The sequence below is a fragment of the Sinohyriopsis cumingii genome, chromosome 2 (genome assembly GCF_028554795.1).
Source record: "Sinohyriopsis cumingii isolate HCF-2022 chromosome 2, ASM2855479v2, whole genome shotgun sequence".
Lineage (NCBI taxonomy): Eukaryota > Metazoa > Mollusca > Bivalvia > Unionida > Unionidae > Sinohyriopsis > Sinohyriopsis cumingii.
This window is the reverse complement of record NC_142962.1, coordinates 148,887,103-148,909,913: the sequence shown is the minus strand read 5'-3', so window position 1 is coordinate 148,909,913 and position 22,811 is coordinate 148,887,103. Positions and strand designations below refer to the sequence as shown.

Sequence of the window (22,811 nt, the reverse complement as noted above, 5' to 3'; positions counted from 1 at the left end):
TGCTATCAAGAATTGTCCGAATGCTTGTCGAAAGCAACGAAGCAGAACGTGTGTATATATATATGTATGACAAAAGTAATGCAACAAAGACTGTGTATATATATATGTACGCATGACAAAAGTAACGCAACAAAGCCTGTGTATATGTACGCATGACAAAAGTAATGCAACAAAGCGTGTGTTTATCCACATAGCACCAAGATATAACCTACGTGGTTGGAGTTAGAGACTTCAAAATCGATATTTATGCTTGTTGTAATGTATCAAATAATTGAATCAATATATTATGCATGTTGTAATGTATCGAATAATATAATCAATGGATCATTCTTGTTGTAATGTATCGAAAAATGGAATTAATGGATCATTCTTGTTGTAATGTATCGAATAATCGAATTATTGTACCATGCTTGTTGTAATAGATCGAAAAACTGAATCAATGTATCATGTTCCTTGAAACGTGTGGAATAACTGAATCAATCTATTATTATTGTTACGTTCGAAAAGTTAAATAAATGTTTTATGTGTGTTGTATAGTATCGAATAATTGAATCAATTTACCATTCTTGTTGTAATGTATCGAATAATTGAGTCAATTTATCAGTCTTGTTTAATGTTCAGAATAGATTAATTAAAGTAGTATGCTTGTTGTAATGTGTCGAATAAAAATGGAATCATTGGATAATATGGTCCGTCTCTCAAGGGGGTGGGGGTAGTAAAGAGTAAGGAATGTGTACTAATTCAAAATCCTGGGAGAATTTTGTAAGTGCATCAGTACAAAATTGTGGCTTTCTAAAAAAAATACTGAACTCTTTACAAATGAAACAAACTTTTAATATTTCTTATATTTATATCGGATCAACACGATAAGCATAGGAAGAAATTTCTACCCAATATATGATTTATTCAAAACGAAAGATCTGGTCAAATTATTCAGTTAGAAAATAAAAATGCACCCTTTTATTTGAGGGCATTTAAGATCGTATACAATCGAAAGATTAAATGTCACTTCTGCTTTGGAAAATAACAGAATAACATTATGTAGTTAGCAGTTTTGATAAATGTTTATTTATAAAATAACATAATAGCATTATGTAATTAGCACTTTTGATAGATGTTTATTTATAAAATAACATAATAACATTATGTAGTCAGCACTTTTGATAGATGTTTATTTATAAAATAACATTATGTAGTTAGCACTTTTGATAGATGTTTATTTATAAAATAACATAATAACATTATGTAGTTAGCACTTTTGATAGATGTTTATTTATAAAATAACATAATAACATTATGTAGTTAGCACTTTTGATAGATGTTTATTTATAAAATAACATAATAACATTATGTAGTTAGCACTTTTGATAGATGTTTATTTATAAAATAACAGAATAACGTTATGTAGTTAGCACTTTTGATAGATGTTTATTTATAAAATAACAGAATAACTTTATATAATGAGCATATAAGTGAAACGAATGAACATATATTATTGCCATATGAGTAATAGATGACGGCTACATGTACGTATTGTTATACATAATGAAAACTATGTGATATGTATGAATTAAAAACCTTGATGAACAGGAACAGCATTACACAATACATATTGGACAAAAAGGCTGCATCTTTCATCGAAATGAAAATACCACAAACCGTTGTCAGTGGAGTGTGTGTGTGGGGGGGGGGGTTATGACAAAATATAAAAAGGAGAAAGTTTCATAATTAATCAGACACAGAATGCAAAATAAATCAAACATAAGATGCAAATCGAGTGGCTGTAAAATAAGTGGAATCTTGCAAATAAGTTAGGTTAAAACGTTTTACAGATTTGTTTCTCAATTCGAAGCTGGGCCTGTAAAATATGTAGAAATGTTGGAAAGTACATTTATATACAAATTTCACACACATACGAATGCCGCATTACCAGCTTAATGAAGAACTGCAAAGAGGAAACTTTAGTAAAAATAAAATGGTTATTATTCATAATGATCTGACCAAGCAACAAATCATTTCATGCATTCTTTGCGTCGTCTCATTGAACATAGTGATATCTTGCAATCTTTGCGTCTTCTCATTGAGAATATAGTGATATCTTGCATTCTTTGCGTCTTCTCACTGAGCATATAGTGATATCATGCATTCTTTGCGTCGTCTCATTGAGCATATAGTGATATATTGCATTCTTTGCGTCTTCCCATTGAGCATATAGTGATATATTGCATTCTTTGCGTCGTCTCATTGAGCATATAGTGATATATTGCATTCTTTGCGTCTTCCCATTGAGCATATAGTGATATATTGCATTCTTTGCGTCTTCCCATTGAGCATATAGTAATATATTGCATTTTTTGCATCTTCCCATTGAGCATATAGTGATATCATGCATTCTTTGCGTCGTCTCGTTGAGCATATAGTGAAATATTGCATTCTTTGCGTCTTCCCATTGAGCATATAGTGATATCATGCATTCTTTGCGTCGTCTCATTGAGCATATAGTGATATATTGCATTATTTGCGTCTTCTCGTTGAGCATATAGTGATATCATGCATTCTTTGCGTCGCCTCATTGAGCATATAGTGATATATTGCATTCTTTGCGTCTTCTCATTGAGCATATAGTGATATCATGCATTATTTGCGTCTTCTCATTGAGCATATAGTGATATCCTGCATTATATGCCAGTCTTCTCATTGAGCATATAGTAATATCTTGCATTATTTGCCAGTCTTCTCATTGAGCATATAATGATATCATGCATTCTTTGCATCTTCTCATTGAGCATATAGTGATATCTTTCTCCAGGTGTCCAACAAAGGTCAAAGGTCTATTGCTTAAAAACATCGTGTGACCGTTCTTCATAGCCAACTAAATCATCTGAAAATGTTTCTAATTTTTCATTAGGGGGTTCTTTCCTGTACTTATGCACATGAGAAAGAATTTAGCGTCAAGACTCTTATCAATACTGTGCAAAGAATTTATTAATAATGATAGATGATGGAAAGCAGTGTTAATGCATTTGCTTGAGTCTCACGCAAAGTTCAACTATCCTACAAAGGAGACAAAATCTACAGCATCTGAGACAAACAAATGACCATAACTTTGCAGGTATCCACAATTCATTAATGTCGTCATTACTTTTATCTTCGTATGTGGTCTAAAGGATCAATTGTAAGAATCGTCTTGAAATTGGAAGACCGACAATGGTTTGTCTACTGTAAATCGTGTTGAAATCGGAAGACCGAAATGGTTTGTCTACTGTAAATCGTGTTGAAATCGGAAGACCGACAATGGTTTGTCTACTGTAAATCGTGTTGAAATCGGAAGACCGACAAAGGTTTGTCTACTGTAAATCGTGTTGAAATAGGAAGACCGACAAATACTTTGTCCTCTGTAAATCGTCTTGAAATCGGAAGACCGACAAATCGTTTTTCTACTGTAAATCGCTAGCAGATAAACGAGACAAAAAAAATGCTGGTTATGCTTTGAAACGATTGTCCAGTTTCTAACTGTCAAATCTTATCTTTGTTTATCTTTATGGTTTATGACATGTACATTCATGTTGATATTTAGAGGCCTCTAATAGAGCGTTGATATACTGAACTAGATGATGTGAGAGTAGGAAGTGAAATGTCCACTAGATTCGTATTTCTTGTGATAAAATATCGTATTTTTAAAATGTTGCTCCGACTTGCAAACTTTGTTCTACAGTCCTCAGCCATATTGAACAAATTGTAAAATTACGTAACTGGCGATCATAAAACACCGTTTGTGTCTGCTCTGAGCTCCTTTGTTCTTGAAAGGGTTTCGTTGATTTTCACTGGGTTCGGTTTTGGCAATGTCAGTTCGACAGGCTTCGAAAAATCGATTGAGTCGACTGCTAGGAAAACATTTTCTTTCTCGTAACAACAAGGGAGATCAATACAAAGGACAAACAAACGATATAGCAGAAGCAGTACGGTCAAAATATTCTTCAGCACAAAGAAAGCGAGACCATAGGTTACGACATTCAGCCCTACTATGACGTACAAGCGAACGACCAGAAATGGGCCATCTTGGACAATGATGCTCATACATGTTACCGTTACCTCCGCGAAATAATCACCACAACGCTTGTGCAGCCAAGCTAGGTGCAGTGACCTAACATGGCGGTACTTCCGCTTGTGCACTAGCACAGGAATGAATTGTATGAAACTAAGGGACCAAATGGTTAGGATAGTGTAAGTCATGGAGATATTTCCTTTAACTTTGTCTTCTGCAAAAATGGCTAACAATTCCATTATATCAGACGCTGTAGCAAGAAATTCCAGAAGAAGGTCCGACAGATAATCACGTGAAACGTTCCCTCGTGGCAGGAGCCATCTGCAAAGAACTAGCATGTAGACCAGTGACTGTTCCACAAAGATTATCCATGTGTCAGCGTCCAAAAGGTTATCCAATGATTGCTGAAAAAAAAAGTGTTATAGTACTGACCATCACTGAAAAATTAATATATATGTGTATCGCGATGAATAGGCCACCTTAGCGTCCTATTTTGTTTACATGTACGAGTAAAACATACTAAGACTATGTTCAAGAGTTTTAAAAATAATTAATTTGTTGTTAAATTCAGTAAGAACCTATTTATTCCTAAAGCATAGTATCTAAAGTGCTACATATGATAAATTAAGCTAATTACTTTATCCCTCAATGAATTGACAAAAATCTCCCCAAGTATCAAAGACATCAAAATACTATGAACTTTACACACCAAGTTTCATTGTCAAGTACAAATATTGCTTCTAACTGATTCGTATTGGATTACCTGATACTGAACAGGGTTCAGCACATCGTCAAACCCATAACAGATCTTGTGAATACAACATCTTCAAGGATTTTGCATGAAACACACTAACTAATATGGTTAAAAATATTGATAGCAAATGGCGGATGACACAGAACGTAAAACGCATGAAACGCATTTTGCACGCAAGAGGAAACGCGGCAACTAATATGATTAAATAATTTGTTGACAAGAATCGACTGATGATACAGAAATTACATGGATGCGAGAGGTCGCTGGTTCGAACCCCGGTTGAGTCATACCAAAGATTTATTAAAATAATACTAACAGCTGCCTCGCATTGCGCTCAGCATTATGAGGTTAGTGTTAGGACTGGTCGGCCTGGTGTCAGAAGAATGTGACTGGATGGGACATGATGCTACATGCCCCAGTACTAGACATCACTATAAACTGACACACTGTAGACACCGTAGCGATGTGACTGGAAAATTGTTAAAGCTACATTAAAAATCCAACACACACACACACAGAGAACTTAAAGCGAACAATATATGCAGGTTCAGACGGAAATGTCTATAAAATTCCGGCTAGGTTGGCAATAACATATACCTCTTAGAAGTTTTCTTCCGACTTTATGGACAAATATACTTAAAATATCTCGTGTTAATAATAATAATAATAAAAATAATAATAATAGTGAAGCATTCTAAGTTTGGTTTCTTACTGGCACTGTTGTATTCGTGGTCGAGGCCATCACATTGGTGACATTAATAGTTGCCGAGATCGTAGAAACTGTTAAGCTCGTGTTGTGGGTCATTCCTTTGAGATGGGAATAAGGGCTGGTGCTGCTTGGACCTGACAGGGAATATATGTAATTGTACTGAAGTTTGAGCTGCAGGAGCCAAACTGTTGGAAGTGTCGAGGTCAGGTAGAAAAAGAACGCTGGACACCACCTGCAAATGAAAAGAAAAAATGTATCTGTTTGATCCTATACTGTATAGCGTTTGAATAGCCAGCGTTAATGGCTGTTGGCGGGAATTCGGAATATCGTAGGCTTCTTATGAAGAGGGACAAAACGTATTTGTTTCTCTGAAAGAGACTTGTCGTTTGGCATAATGATCAGAAAGGTGACGTTTTAAACACGTCATGCATGCATAGGCAGTTTGACCTTATGATCAGTCTCGTTTTTAATTGTTATATCAGTCTTACTTTCTTTGAATTTTGGAGAAAAGAAAACCAGTTATACAGTGCAAGTGATTCTGGGATAAAAAGTTGCAGATTTTTTAAATAGCTTTTTTCATTCTTATAGAAAAAATAAAGACACTTCTGATTTAAATACGAACGATGATTCAACTTCAGAAGGTGGAGCACTAAAAACACAGAATGAGTAGTTTCATGAACTCTGAACGCGGAGCCATTCAGGTACGGGGGAATGTATTGAACGGAGTGGGAATATAGACTAAGCGAAAATGAGGAACCAACAAAAGGAGATTCAAATACTGAACTCTAATTACAGTTGATCTCAGTCATTAGTATGCTTTTAATTAAGATCGCTACCGACTGTAAGATTGTGTTTATTCTCAATCTCTCATTTCCACTTTCCGTTGGATGTTTTATTTGCAAAATTTAGCATCAGTCATAGGTCTGGAGACATCATCGCACGACATAGTCTGCAACGCTCTTTATTTATAGATTTTCGCCCGTAGCTTGATACGATGGTTCAGTGAGAGAGACAGGGTGACAGAGGGGAGGAATCCGGGGAGACTTATAATAACATTATTTTCTTATTGTTTCTCTGTTGATCAGTTAGTCTGCTGCATGACCAATCAACAAAGAGAGGGAGGGAAAGAGTAGTATGATAATACAGTTTTTGGATTTTCATTATCAACAAAAAGTCGTAGGAAAAAGACGAATGCTTAGATAAACTTATCGAGGTATAAGTAGGACAAAGCCGGAATATGTATTCGATTGTGGTGGATCGGAGACGCGCGATTATGTAAAAGGATCTTCGGCGAGAGATGTATGCAGAATGTCTTCGCGAGCGACGTTTCATCACACATACAGCATATATGATTCGGTCCAAAAAAAAACTGCATGGGACTAAACCGATGCACCAGTTTGAGTTTGTCACCTCTTGATACCAAACGAAGGATATTCACCAATAGGATTACTCCTGACGTGTACGGCACGACATGATTGCGATTGATGCACTATTGCAATAATGCATTAAAATAGACTTTGGTGGCCGTTCTGTATTTCCATAAACGACTCGCAATTCCTCACGCCTGGCTTCCCGTGGACGTGTCTCCCATGGTTGGACTGTAGGCGCTAAATTTCAACATTTTACTTTTCTCGGAGTATCAATCTAGTCCGAGATTGAAAATATATGATGGACCGTACCGGGTCAGTAGGGCAGCGTTTCTCGTCTTCTAACTCCCCAGGTGCATACAGATATCGAACAAAATTGTCTCCGAGTGACACTAACGGCGGTGGTTGTGAGATCATTATGTAAATAGCCGAGACAGATCTCCGTCGGATTACATCAGCAAGCTTCAATCCAATCCTGCGTGTGTTTTAGTTATTTAGTACTTGCATGACTATTGGAAGACATGCTACCCGCTCGTGAGACCGCTCTTCAGTGCGGCCACGTCGGGTCTGAGATCACATAAATAATTCTTGCGCATGCTGATGTTCGAATAACTGTTCCGAAGTGTGCTGTTAATTCGCTCCACAATAGCTTCATCGTGATGTATATAAACAAATCCGCACACACTGTTTTATTGACAGCACAACAACGGCTCCTAGAAATATTTCCTTCGATCCACTAACAAACCGTGGCCATCTTAACAGTCCGTGTGCGAAAATGCGTTTAAATGTATCTGAATCGCCTGCTGAATCTTCAGACTTTATTAGCACCGCTTCCTTTCTATATACCCCAAAAACAGTTTCGAAGAAGGCTTATTGACAAATTAAATTTTGTGAGTCAAGGAATAATCATCAGCTGGGAGAGCACCTTTTCCCAATTTCCACATTTTTCTCATCAGTATAGGTCTTAACCTTATTACGACTCTGTGGTCAAAAGAGTGAGAAGCAAAATTTTTTTTAAAACTCAACAAATTATTTATTTCTCGTAAATACAAAAGTGAACATGTAAAAAACTTACGGTTTTCGAATTAAATCCCAAGTAATCCTAGAATTACAGACACAAACCCTAATGATTAAAGTTCCGAATAAACTTTAGTGGAATCCAAATTAAATCCAACCATGGAAGTGTGTTGATGTGTCTGATGTGGCCCTAATAGTGGTAATGTGCCAACCGTCCTTTGTTGGCTCACAAAAATAGAATTCAAGAATATGTCCTTATTTGAAACTTCAGTATAAATTGAAGTATTTTTTTCCAAGAATGTTATTTTTGAAGAGCATTTTATATTTACAGTGAATAAATAATTTGAATGAATAAAATTCCAGCCCAAGTGAACAAATAAAACAGAAAAACGGTTATGTTTGCAAAACTTTACATGGCTGTTTTTACAGGAAATAAACCGTTAACTTTATTATGTTTCAACTAGTTAATTTCAACTTGTTGCTGATACTGCAAATTATTGGTATTGACCTAGAAATCGATGAGCCATAACGACATCTGTTATTTTAGTAAATTTATGTAAGCGCAAATTATATCCAGGATATTTCATTGTTATAGTCATCATCATTATCAGTCCCGTAGTCTGGAAAACCCGTTGGCGCACCGCTACCTCCATTCCTCTCGATCTTCCGTCTTTCTCAGTGAGTCGCTCATTGTCAGGCCTGTCCATTATAGGCTATTAAGCGTACGTATGTGTGGATAGTAGAGTGTGTATTTGTATGAGTTCGCGTACGTTTGTGTGGATAGTAGATTTGGGTTTTTTTTTTTCTTCCCGTGTGTGGATATATATTTGGGGTTTGTATGTGTTCGCGTACGATTGTGTGGATAGTAGATTTGGGGTTTGCATGCGTGCTTGTACGTTGTGTGGATAGTAATTTCTTTTCTACTCCCCTTCTGTATGGATAGTAGATAATATGTGAACTTACTGTAAGGGATGTTTTCATTCACGTCCGTGCTTGACAAATATAAAGTCAAGCGTTAGAATCAACACCTTTGACGCTGAACCTTGGTGTAACGAAGGCCACAAAATCATTACTACCATCACCAAACATGGCAATAAAACTAATCAAGAACTGCAGCTGCGCACTATAGCCACAGAAATAATAACTACCAATTACCCAAACCACTTACAAATATTCACAGATGGATCGAAAACCACAGAACCTGCAAAAACAGCAGCTGCATACGTAATACACAAACTAAATATACAAAATGGCCACCGATTACCAGACCATTAGGGCCCGCCACTAATAATGGCAACTAAAATAACCACTGCTGTCACCTAGGAACTAACCTTGACCTCATAACCTCGACAGGCTTTCTCAAAACAGCACAGAGTTTATTATTCCAATTTCACAGACGGACTTTAGAACCAAAATATCCTGGATTGGAGGAGCACTACTGACCTGTGGTACGAAACCACCTTCCGGGCCTGACCACTTTCACCCTTTACCACGGACAGACACCAAACCCCATACGTGTAGTGCACGCATCATAAATTAGCAGTAAAAGCGCACTTATATCAGGTCCAAACCCACTAGTCGCATCAAAAAGCAACTGAAAACTGAGTGTGTGCTGGGTCCAATCCCATTCTCCCTAGGCCTTACAATCCGATCGTTATGTACACAATAGTACCTCGATCTGACGGCTCAATCAATAAGTGTTCCGTGAACATATTAAATCCTGGAGGAAGTGGCATCATTCCTTCCCCCAGGAGTAATCAAAAAGGTGCATGTAGCATCATAAAATAGTGGTACATGCTCAATGCGAGCGAACACCACTATAATCTAACACAACAACATTCGCACCTCATGGTCATCATCATCATCTCCATCATATTCATTCAGGCAGTGGACGGGCAAGAAGCAGGACCGGCATACCAGGAGCGGTGAACGGGAGAGAAAGGGCAAGAAACACGTGCAGTAGGAACACAGAACAAAGAATGTGTCCATAGCACTAGAAATCAAAAGAGTAAAATTACTCTATATTGCTCAACTACTGACACAAACAACGCTGCTGATATGGAAAATCACTGAAACTGACATGGAGAGACGGGAGAGCGGTTTACACGTGGCAGCATTCTAAGATGGAGGGCGGCCAGTGACTACGCACTACGGGAGAGCGGTTTACACGTGGTGGCATCCAAGATGGAGGACAGCCAGTGACTACGCACTACCTGAAACATGTCTGCTAACCGGTGATAAACATTATTAGCTGAACGAAGAAAGATGTGGCCTCGCTGGAGTCTAATGGGAAAACTAACCTGGGCATTTTCCTAATGGTCAAGACGTAATTCCAGGGGTGATTACCAGAGACGAATGTGACTACCCTTCTATACCGTAGCAGCTAACATATTACCGAGAGAAGCCTGCACAACAATAGCAGTCAATGAAATGATTGAGGGATAGAATATTGCTACCACTGCCTTAATGTAGCACGGCCTTCATTTGGCTGAAAGCCGTATTTGATAATATCTCTATTTTAAATCCAAATTTGACCTGTTTTGGCACCGCCGTCTAAATTTTTACGCTTAATTTTTACCTTGCGTGACTCAAACTGATTTAAGTCGTTTAGACTTTACTGATTGGTTTTTATTTTATACTTTATGTACACTTTGTACACTAAATTCAAACTTGTTCGTAAATATTTATTCAAAATTAATAATCTTTGTAAATTGATTAATTGCAGAGGTGGCTTACACATTATTGGTATTATTATTGTCCATTAGTAAAACTGGACTTAATTTGAAATAAGTACGGGCTAGCGTTTCGGGAAGTACACAACGTCCATGGCTGGCTTGCCGAGTGCCTTTTCCTCCTTCAACATGCTCGGACGACGATCACGTGGCAGTATGTGGAACGATTTCCACCTGCCACACGACCAGGTGTCCTAATGTGACGTCATCGCTGCCGACCAATTGCAGCGGGCGTCACATACTGCTTGGGTTGACACCTGGAGCAGTTGAATCCAACTTGACTAACATGAGTGCGTGTTTCAGTTCCCACTCATGTAACAGCCTTACATTTAGGTTGTTAAGGACTAAATAGTCCTACAATCTAACGGCTAAATTAAATAGTACTCTTTGAGTACATAAATGCCTGGGAGAGGTGGCTCCAATTCCCTCCCTCAGGAGTAATTAATAAGCACATTAAGTGCACTAACCAGTGGTACATGTCCCTAGTGGACGAACACCACTTTAATCCAATTAAAAAGAAGATTTGCGCCATTCAACATTGAATACACCAAAATGGCAACTAACCACATTAACAAAATGAAGACGTTGCAAGAAGCAGTAGACGATCTGGGTATGGTGGAGGAGATGTTGCTCATACTAAATGATGATTACTATTATAGTCCCCACCGTCTCAGAATGGAAATCAACAACTTGAACAAGATGAAAGAAAGACTAAGAGAGTTACTGAAACAGGAAAATGAAGACAAGGAGGACGAAGAAGGTGTAATTGGAATGAGAACATGGAATTAAAAAATAGAAGATAGAATAAGAATAAGAGCATGGAATGAAAAAATAGAAAAAGAAGAAGAAAATGAAATGAAGAAAGAATAAGAGGAGAAGAAAATTATATATATATATATATATATATATATATATATATATATATATATATATATATATATATATATATACCCCGTGTATTTGACCTTTTAACAATTATCACGCAGTTAATTTGAAATCAGCGACATGAATAAAACTAATCTTGGACAAGCCTAGTTTCGATAATGGTCCCGGATGTTGTAATAGGAGGCGCGTCTGATTGCATTATCAACTCCTCAAGTCTGTCGATATACTAGTATATCTTACTTAACACATTCTGCGACTAGCATCTCTTATTTCACACATTTTGTGTGACTATTATCTCTTGTTTTATACATCTTTTGTCACCGTTTGTGGGACGGGACTAATGAGACTAGTGAAGAATAGCAACAAGGAAAATAGGAATTTACTTTCACACCTTTATTGATTTCTACCGCACACCTTTTTTTATTTTCTACCTCACACCTTTATTGATCTTCTTACAGGAGCCCTGAGTGACCGAGTGGTCTAAAGCGCTCTCCGTTACGGATCACTGCCATCTCACCTCTGTCTGCGTGGGTTCGAGTCTCGGATTCAGCCTATGTCGGTATGTAAGAAAGCTTGCCAGTAGCGGCTCGTGGGTCGGTGGTTCTTTCCAGGATTTTCCCAGGTTCTTCCTCCACGATTATTACTGGCCTATCGTGTGCTGGAAAATGGCGTTAAACCCTACAACAACAACAACAACAAGAACAATTGATATTATACCTTCAGTGCATAATAGTACACAGCAATATGGACGAATCTCTAAAGTATTTATGAAGACAATACGCATTTTTCTAAAACCGCAAGGTTCGTTTATTTTTGGAAAGAGAGAAGAACGGACAAAAGACAAAAGGACACAGGAATTACTTACCACGTAAATTCAACGCCGTTTCTTTTCAGAAGAACGTGCTGTCCTTCTCCCAGTATAAGAATGTTAGTCAGAAGCATGACCCAGTAAGTGGGGCTTTCATACGCCACTGTCACGCGCCACACGGCAACGACGTTATGGCCAATCAACAACAAACGAGCGAATATTGCTTGGAATACAGACAACCAACTGAAACGAAATCTATTCAGAGCTTCGTCTTTTTCCTTTACTTCCGTATGTAAGACAAATCCTGCCATGTTCATGGAAGATCTTGGTTCTCCGCTTGTAGACTGAATGAAATACATATTTAACAAAAGGCTCCTTTCCTTGTCGGCTAAAGAATCGCCAATACAAAAATATTATTGACTTTTCAGTGATTCCCGACGTTATTTTACTTTTGTCCTCCAAAATGATCTTTTGAATTTTGAATTATATGCGATGATTTACAAGTTAGTGCAAATCTGTAGAAAGTTTCCAAACTTTTCTCAGGTATAAATTCAGTCCTCTAGAGGAATACATGAGAAACTCTGGCGACAAAATTCCCAGACAAACAGCGAATTGCAAACAATATCTGTGTGTACGTGTTTCTCAGTAAGTCATATCTTCCAAGAAAAAGACTAAATGTGCAGACACAGGTCGCAAAACAAATATTTTTCAACCATTTCTTCACTAAACAACTAGAACAGACAAAAAAGGTCTCCCTTTGCCATCGCACTTAAAAGAGTGATGTGCTAAACTATTTTTTATCGACCTTTATCATTTGGGGTGACTACCTCCCTAATTTTAAGTTACAGATTTACCGCTAATTACCCGTATATAACGCGCATCCATGAACACGTGTAAAAACCATAGGTCCAAATCTACTGTCGAATAATTCACTGACAGAATTGGGTCTCTCATATTTGCCTGCAACCACACGCATAACCAACAATATATGATTCAATCTTCTGGCGTATTTTCTATCCTAATCTGGGTCTATGCTATTTGGTATGTCTTCTACAACAAAGGTCCATACGGTACTGAGGTCTGTTCAAGCGCTGTAGTCGTGATATGAACTGAGTCTGATTTGAATACATCTTAATACAGTTATTAATCTTTTCCGGGCTTTTCAATAACTCGCATTATAGTAGAATAACTTTAATATTAGCCAATTCATCAAGGCAAATGAGACTTAAGAAAAGCACAGTCAAAAACCATGGGAGTCTGATTTGAAAAGAAGGACTAAACAAGAATGTGTCTTGTAGGTTTATGGTTGTAGAGCAATTCAAGCACGAAATTTCTTAACTTATGGAATGAGAATTGACATATCCTGGTATTGAATCTGGACAGGGAAAAGGTATATTGTTATGTTTTTTAACTTAGAAATGTCAATCTTTCTTTCTGTATTTGACCTTCACTCCGCACCTACAGCGCATCAAGAAAAATTGTAATGTTATTATTAGTTTTTGAGTTCAACCGTGTCTTGTCCTACAAAAGAGTCAGTGTCGCTGAAGCAAACTAACACCATGAGACTATGCCCTCCATCAAAGTATCAGAGCACAAAAAATGGAATATGTGCTCAGAAATATTTAAATTTTTTATTGTTTGCCACGCATGATAGGCAGGATTTTTATATTATTTGTTTTGCTTACATGTTCAATATTTAAACAGTTTCGTATTTACGAGGAAAGTAGATCCAGCAAAAACATTTATGTGCCTAAAAAGTCACATAAACTCCATGGATGCCTATTTCTTTCGTTTTAGTACCATGTATCAGGGTGATAACAATGTTATTCTCAAAACCACATTGTCAAAATGTCAAAGACATTCCACCTCCTTATTTTGCAAAATAAATCGTGAACGATTCTTTGCATTTGCGAAATCTTAAAATAATAACGGTAGTTCTGATGGTGCTGGTAGTAACAAGATATTTGACGAATGTTCCATGTATGAAAAAACACACGTGATGATCAAATTTGATTGGCCCGGAATCGTGACAGGTGATTTTAGTACCTTCATGCTAACAAGAACTGTCCAGATAAAAATGAATAGTTCCGTATAGAGAATATATCAGTAAGCGATGAAGACTTCGGTATTCTCCAGACTGTACATCCATGACACGAAGAGCCCGCAAACAAAATTTTGTAAATTTGCACAATCTATCCCTGTAGTACAGCAGTGAATTTCGTAATAAATATTTGCTTTGGGGTTTTTTTTATGCCTTCCTTAGATATGTAGGAACACTATCAACACAAACAGAATTTCCATATGTCTTAAATACATCCTCCACTGCTGTATAGCTGTCTCCTTTTCTGCTAATAAATTATAGACGTTACACTTGCTTAGCTAAGTCAGATAACTTAAGGTTCAATTTTAACCAGATATACTTAATCCGATAACTTTCCAGACTAGACTTCTTGTTGCAAATCAGAACCATGTTTGCTGCACATGCGTTTCAAAAACCCCATCAGTGCCAAGAAAGAAATAGTTATGTGGTACAACCAGTCGTACATGGCATAGCCAGTAAGTATTTGCGATGTCAAATTGCAATGAGCGAGGAAAATTAATTGTAATTATCGATGTACTCTTGTTGCATACATATTGTATTTATATTATTTGTTATTCTCTATAGTTGTACGCGCTCGAGAGACGATGAAACCTGAGTAATTTCCACTCGTATCACTGGCAAGGAGAATGAAAACTTATGAGAAATACCCTTACGCACGTTAACATCACGTATCGAATATAAGTATAAAGGAATATTTTACAGTATTAATGGCAATGGAAAATGATCTTCATAAAGAACCAGCTTTCAGTCTGAAAATTATTTCTCTCGTCTGAACATAATTATTTCGTCAACATGGGTGAGTTATTGCTCGTCTCTGGTCTTCACACTTCCGTTCCACTTAGTGACCAAATAATGGTGGTATACGGCATCGCTGCGCAGGCCTTTCCTATCACTAAGTAAGCGTTCAATGCAGTTCGTAAACTATTTTTTAAGTCCATTGAGAGGACCAAAATGGGTGTTTGATTCGTAACCTTTTAAAATTTTCTCTTAGTTCTGCTACGTTTTGGCGTTTGAATTGAAGAAAATTATTTTATTGTTAGTCAAATCCCTTCTTTTAGTTACTGTGATCGCTATTAAATGTCAATCTCATAATATGAACCACAAACGACAGCTGTCGTACATCAAAAGCCCAAATACCGTTGAGGATAGTGAATTAGCAAATATAAAGGAAAGTCAACGAATACTCACTTAAAGATACAAAATTGATGGGAAATAAGAAAAGAAATGAAAAAATTAACTCAAAAGTGTATGAAAATACATTTTTAGTGTTACTATATAAAAAGACACTTTCAATAATTAAAAATTATTAACATAGTTAATTAAATTTTTCGTTTTCGTTTCCTTTGAATTCATTTGTTTGTTGGGTGTGTGGGTGATATTTTTAATTCGTATGCGCTTGATTTCATCCACTTTTACTCATTTTCTTTCATGTTCGGAAATTAGACATGTCATGCCGACTATAGAAGGTACCCGAATGGAGCCATACAAGCCATCAGGGACTTAACCTGGAAAATGTCACGCCGTCTTAAGAGAGACAATGAAAAGTTTATTTTCAATCACATGATCTCATCGATGTGCGCAATCGAGTTCACCACCAGGCGAAACTGAAATCGTCCACTTCGAGCAGTCGAACTACAAACAGGATATATATCTCACTGTGGAATGTGGAATGCACGTATTCGAACTTTGAATACGCAACCTCTACGTAACCAAATTCAAAAGTGATTCGGTCAGACAATCATGCATCTGAGAAAACGTTAGTGCGTGTTCTGAAAGTACGGGTTCAACCCTGGTCGGCTGTCTCAAAATTGGTATAGGCGATATTGAGGGAGACAATCATAGAATAAAGTTTATCACTCGGTTTATCCCTTGATAGCGTATTTAAAATACAATTTAAGTTATCGATGTTCGAATACGCATTCTCGAGCCTTTAGTGTGTGGTCTAGATAGAAATAATGTGATTCGAATCAACTTTCCACTTGCTGTATTAAGATTGCGTAATCAAAAGTATTAGGGTATATATGAGGTCTGACTAATTTAAACAATTATTCATTTGTGAAGAAGAAAAAACCCACCGATAAAGCTGTTTTAACGTCACTATCATAAAAAATCTGAGCCATCTAGGTCACATGTCTTCAAAACTAGACGGAAAACTCGACGACATCTAGACAAAAGACCTTCACAATCTTGCGACTTCTGGGCAACTTGACCTTCAACCTTTACTCCAAGTATTTGGCCTTCACCCTTGGTCATTGGTCTTTAAATTGCTTTGCTACAGCCACGGTACCTCACTTGATGGAGAGTCCGACTTTTATTTCAAAGGTTGCGGATTCGATACCGACAGGCCAGCACAAGTCGGCTACCTGTGTGTTCTTAGTAAAGGCACTTGAATCTCACTATCTTGGCATGACATAGCCAATAATACGTAAAGCTCCGTTAATATCCACATAAGCAAATTAAAATAAAAAAAACATTAAATTTATATGCAAAACCATAGGTTACTGAGCGCTAAAAGGGTTGTTATAACAACATTAACTCCATGCCACTGGTAGAAAATAATTGTTCAAACAATGAAATCACTAGGCCACTGGTCGTCAAAGTAGCTGTTTTGACAATAAAAACATATGCCCACTTGGTTGCCCAAATAGTTGTTATAATAACAAAAACACCAGGGCACTAAACCCACACGCCCAACCACCGACTTTTTATAACAAGAATGCCTGTCAAACATGTCTTTACCCTTTCTAAATGGACACATGTTTACATTGTCCTTTATAATCCTCCTGGCAAATTTCCTATATAAATGTGCCCCGTAGGTACCCTGCCTTCCGCGGTCAGCGACCAAAGGGTTCGTAACCAAGCAATGGATTCTCCTTGCCTTAAGTAAGTCACTGGCGTATCTAGAGAAAGGATGTTTCTGCTTCGTGATGAAGGCATTGTTTAAATAACATAAAATAATGTGAATCGATTTGTAAATAGTTTCTTATCTCGCTTGTACTTAACGTATTCCAGTCACGTTGATAGTGTAACTCAAAAGTTGCACTAGGTCATATTCGAAAGTGAGTCAGTTTTTAAAAATAATTATTCTTTTGCTGAATGGTGCAAATATCAGTTGTCTTTTCTCAGCGGAATGGAAGCTACTTTTTGCCACTGAGACAGATATATTTATATATCGTCATCTTTGTGCTTGTGACTTGAAAATATCTCTGATTATGCAAAGTTTTTCTTTGATTAGAATTACGAGTTACACCCCTTTTCATTCCGGTCAAGGATCGTTCTTTAAAACGTGTCTATATTGACAGGTGCAGTTTCGGTTCATGGATTACAACAAATAACAATATATGGCTTCTTTGATTTTCTGTTCGTCACATGCTGCTCAGTTGAATAATAACATTTTTGGGATGGGAGTGGGGTTACCAACCTAAGAAAGTTGAACATCAGGTTTATCAAGTAAGTTCTTCGAAATACATTGCTTTATTTCTAATATTAAAATGAGGTTTATGCAAGTTACACTGTTGTTCACTTATCTTAAAATATGTCTGATCTCTTCTTTGTACAGGTGATCAATAACTTGTTGCCGAACTGTTGTAATAGAACCAGGAGTTGTATCATTATTAGTATTAGGAGTACGATCAGGTGTGGTGTTAGGACCAAGAATACAATTACCAGCTGTATTACGAGTGCAATAAAATGTGGTGTTAGGACCAAGAATATCATTACTAGCTGTATTACGAGTGCAATCAAATGTGGTGTTAGGACCAAGAATATCATTACTAGCTGTATTACGAGTGCAATCAAATGTGGTGTTAGGACCAAGAATATCATTACTAGCTGTATTACGAGTACAGTCAAATGTGGTGCTAGGACCAAGACTATCATTACTAGCTGTATTACGAGTGCAATCAAAGGTGGTGTTAGAACCAAGAATATCATTACTAGCTGTATTACGAGTGCAATGAAATGTGGTGCTAGGACCAAGACTATCATTACTAGTTGTATTACGAGTGCAATCAAATATGGTGCTAGGACCAAGAATATCATTACTAGATGTATTACCAGTGCAATGAAATGTGGTGTTAGGACCAAGAATATCATTGCTAGTTGCATTACGAGTGCAATCAAATGTGGTGTTAGGACCAAGAATAGCATTACTAGTTGTATTACGAGTGCAATCAAATGTGGTATTAGGACCAAAAATAGCATTACTAGTTGTATTACGAGTGCAATCAAATGTGATGTTCGGACCAAAAATAGCATTACTAGTTGTATTACGAGTGCAGTCAAATGTGATGTTAGGACCAAGAATATCATTACTAGTTGTATTACGAGTGCAATCAAATGTGGTGTTAGGACCAAGAATATCATTACTAGTTGTAGTACGAGTGCAGTCAAATGTGGTGCTAGGACCAATAATATCATTACTAGTTGTATTACGAGTGAAGTCAAATGTGGTGTTAGAACCAAGAATATCATTACTAGTTGTATTACGAGTGCAGTCAAAAGTGGTGCTAGGACCAAGAATAGGATCGTCGCGACGACTATCGTCAGTTTCCTTAGTGAGTTTCTTCAGGACATTCTTCGGTCGCTTTACAATATATTAATAACTGAAAATTAATTTGTTAAAGACTTAGGTTCTTTTAAAATCCCAAAAAAAGATTTAGCTCGGTGGTGACGAATACTTCCATAAGAAAGCAAAAGAACAGAACCGTACGCACAGGAATTGTTAGAAAATGGTATAGTAAATGGAACATACAAGAATCGAACTGATACACGCTTAACTGACACATTGCTGGTTAAAATGGATTCCGAACAAATCAAGAAAGTATATAAATTCCAAATCAGCTAAAGTATCAAAGTCATTGTCAAATTCAATAATTCTAGAAGTGAAAACTATATATTAATCAATAAAAGCGAAAAGAACAATTTAAATAACACTAATTACCATGCAGCATAAAACTCAACACTTACAGTAAGTTACAGTATGATTTTGAAGAGGGTATTTAATTTTAAAATAGATTTCTCAACTAACATCGGTAATGAGATAAAATTGGTCATTTCATTTTCTTTTATTCGGTTTACGATTGACTATTTAATGGCACGAGAGAAACTTCCAAACAGAAAAATTAAAATAATTTTTTTTACATAAATGAAATTATCTAACATTCACAGAATTAATTTATGACAGTTAATAAAATTAAGAATAACTGAATAAATGAAACAAAGCATAACAAAGTTGAATTTTTTTACCTTTGTAGATACTAGTATGGCAAATGTTTGCTGCAGAATGGGTTATGCAGCTACATGTTTATGAGTATGGGTGCCTGTGACATACGAATTTTTATATCTTTTTCTAATGGGTTTGTTGCAACTTTGCTATATCTTGTTTCAAAAGCTATGAAAGACAATAAAGTAGCATTGAGAGAACGAACTGGTTTACTTACAATAGCTTTAGAAGAAGACCCAGAGAAAATAAGAACTAAATTAAGCACAGAAAAAGGAATAAGGAGAAGTGAGGTAAATTCTGCAGATTGTAAGACTAAATACAGGTTGAGAGAATAAAGCTAATAAAGTTTTACTCGTAATACAATGTTTGATCAATTCGATAATGAACAACCTGGAAGTATATTACTTTTTAATTTTTGTATTACACCAAATTTTTTGTTGATACAACTAATGAATCTTATTGATATGTAAGAGGTCAAAGCCTTGTAAAACTAATCAACGGATTTTTAGATATACTCTCTGCTATTTCGATCTTAATATTTTGAAAAGTCTGAGGTGTCATGTACAACGAGATATCAATATCGATGTAAAATTGATCAAGGAATTATTGAAATTAGAATATTTTAGATGACATGGTGTGAGGTGTGCAATATTTGAAAAATAATCGGTACCCTCAACCCCTCGTAAAAGAGGGGTGATATTTTCATCTTAATCATTGGCTACATTTAGGCTGTCATATCAATTTCGTCGTAAAAGTTATCAAGGAATCGATTGAAGAAGGAAATTTTGAGATTAGGCTGTGTAAAACGCGCAATATTAACAAAATATAATTGTGTTACCCTTGTCCTTCATCGTCGCTTACTAGTAAAAACATTTGTAAATAAAAATTATATGACGAATTGGTGGTTAAGCTTGAACACAAGATAACGACTGCTATAGTTCAAATCAAAAGTATTAGTAAAGTTCACATTGTGTCACTAAGAAACAGAATATTAAAGGATTGAATGTGCCGATGTTAGATTACCGAGATCTCTCCATATGAGGCCAGTTGTTTTGATTACGTGACAATATGACATCGACGTTCGCCTTTCTTCGTATGGACATATAATGCAATTAATTGTACCATATATTCAATAAAACTTTTCTCAGTACTGACCTTTCCACTATGTGACAATCAATACAAATCGTATGTTAATCTAAAATACCTTCAAAAATGACTTCACGGTGAAGTTTTTGTCAAAGATTCACCTTATTATTTTGAGAGGCTTGACTGTAAACAGAGCAGCATGTTAACAGAATACAGACGTCACTTCCGGATCATCAGCAAGGCCTTAAAACTCACTGTACACTGTCGCCGAAATACACACGGACAACCACACCCTGAGCTCATATTATCGAGAATAAACAATTACCTTTAAATCCCTACCAAACATCCATAAATCTAACTCTTCTATCACCACCAAAATGAGAGAGGAAAAAAATATTCTAAATTAAGACTAGAACTACATTCGTGGGTACTGAACCGGAACTATTAATTGTGACTCGATTCCGCATAGCGGAATGCAATGCAGGGATCTTACGAAGCAGGGAACCAGACTATGTGCATAATCACGTGGGACCAACATAAGAGGGTGTAGGCAGAACTGTCGACACGTGGTGTCATAAATATTACTGCATTTTCAACGGATGTGACTACATATGGACTCTTGGCATGAATACCTTAGGAAGTCTATACATGATTTGTCTGCTCTCCCTCTCTCTCTCTCACACACACACATACACACACACACACACACACGAACACACACACTGATGTGTTTAAGATAATCTGAGTCGTACTTAAATATTGCGATTGCTAATGACTTCTGTGATCATCAAAAACTGATAATCATGCATGATCGTTACGAAAACATTAATCACTGCGTTTATTTTGACTGGCTACTTTCTGATGGTGAGTTTGGCAAGCTGATGATATTGTGTACAACCTTTAGGGGTACCAGAATCTAGGTCAGTTACAAGACAATCTAACATGTCTTGGGGGTTGACTTCCCCGTTGCCGAACATCCAAAATGGATAGACGACTCCACTTTTTGGTCGGTCAAACTTTGTCAAATTACAGACCCGAAAGGATCAGTGGGACTGACCGTCATTACCGCTGGATATGTGTGAATTATTTTGTAATCGTAATTACATTTTAGAGCTCGTCGGAGTATTCGGGCACGAACAGCCAACATATGGGTAATTGTCGCCGATGTACTACTTACTAATTCGTCTTAATTTCGATATTTCTCAACCAGTTTTCACATTTCGTAGCAATCACCATGGGGTTACTGTGGAAATGGAAAATAACAGTTTGTGTAAATACTATCTCGGAAGCACAGGGGCTTGTACTGATGTTTGCAGGTTCAGTAATCAGAACAAAATTAGTCACAGGTCCAGGGCCGGTGACTATATAAACAAATCACAAACCCGGACTACAATTAAACACATCAGTCAAGTGCGTGTGGTAATGTTGTATCAACACAAATCAACTGTGCAAAGAAAAACAAGCATGTACTTACTATTGTCTATCAATCAATTCTTTTCATGGCTAAATCATGCTGAAAAGTGTAGGTCAATTAACTAATCGGAATATTCATTTCAGCCAGTCGAATGTTACATACGGGTCGTCTCCTTCTTCGACAGACGTGTTACGAGTCTATACTCTTAAAATGAGTAACATAAAAGAGTAAAGACAACAAGCTTTGTAAAATTCAACATATACTTTATTTCCCATGACTAAAAGTTGAACTTACGGTATTGAAAATTAAATCCAAATTGTAATCAAAGAATTCAAAAACACAAGTCTAATGAATGAAAAGTTCTAAATGAATCACAGTTCAAATCCCAATAAAAATCCAAGATGGAAGGCGATGACATAGACAATAGTCACCGTTGTGCTGATGTCTCAACAGTCTCTTGTTGAATCACATAAAATATTATTCCAGTTATTGAATTATGTATAAATTCTGGTAAATATCTTTGTCCAAGAATTATCAGAGCACTTTAGTAATTCCAGGGAAAACAATCACTTGAAATTCAAGGATTTGAAGAAGAAAAAATTTCAGCACTAATCTGGACACAACATAAAACAACTTGTTATGGCACGAATGACAGAATTCTCATCATAA

General features: G+C 36.6%; 1 protein-coding gene across 1 annotated transcript; it reads right to left on the bottom strand.

Moving 5' to 3' along the window:
• Positions 1–812: 812 nt before the first annotated feature.
• LOC149806058 (transmembrane protein 26-like) lies at positions 813–14,609 on the bottom strand. Its single transcript, XM_089950929.1, has 3 exons — positions 12,375–14,609; positions 5,512–5,740; positions 813–4,449 (listed from the first exon to the last, which is right to left on the bottom strand). Exons 1-3 carry the CDS (start codon positions 12,674–12,676, stop codon positions 3,760–3,762), a joined length of 1,221 nt encoding a protein of 406 aa, XP_089807055.1. The 5' UTR covers positions 12,677–14,609; the 3' UTR covers positions 813–3,759.
• Between the last annotated feature and the right edge of the window lie 8,202 nt (positions 14,610–22,811).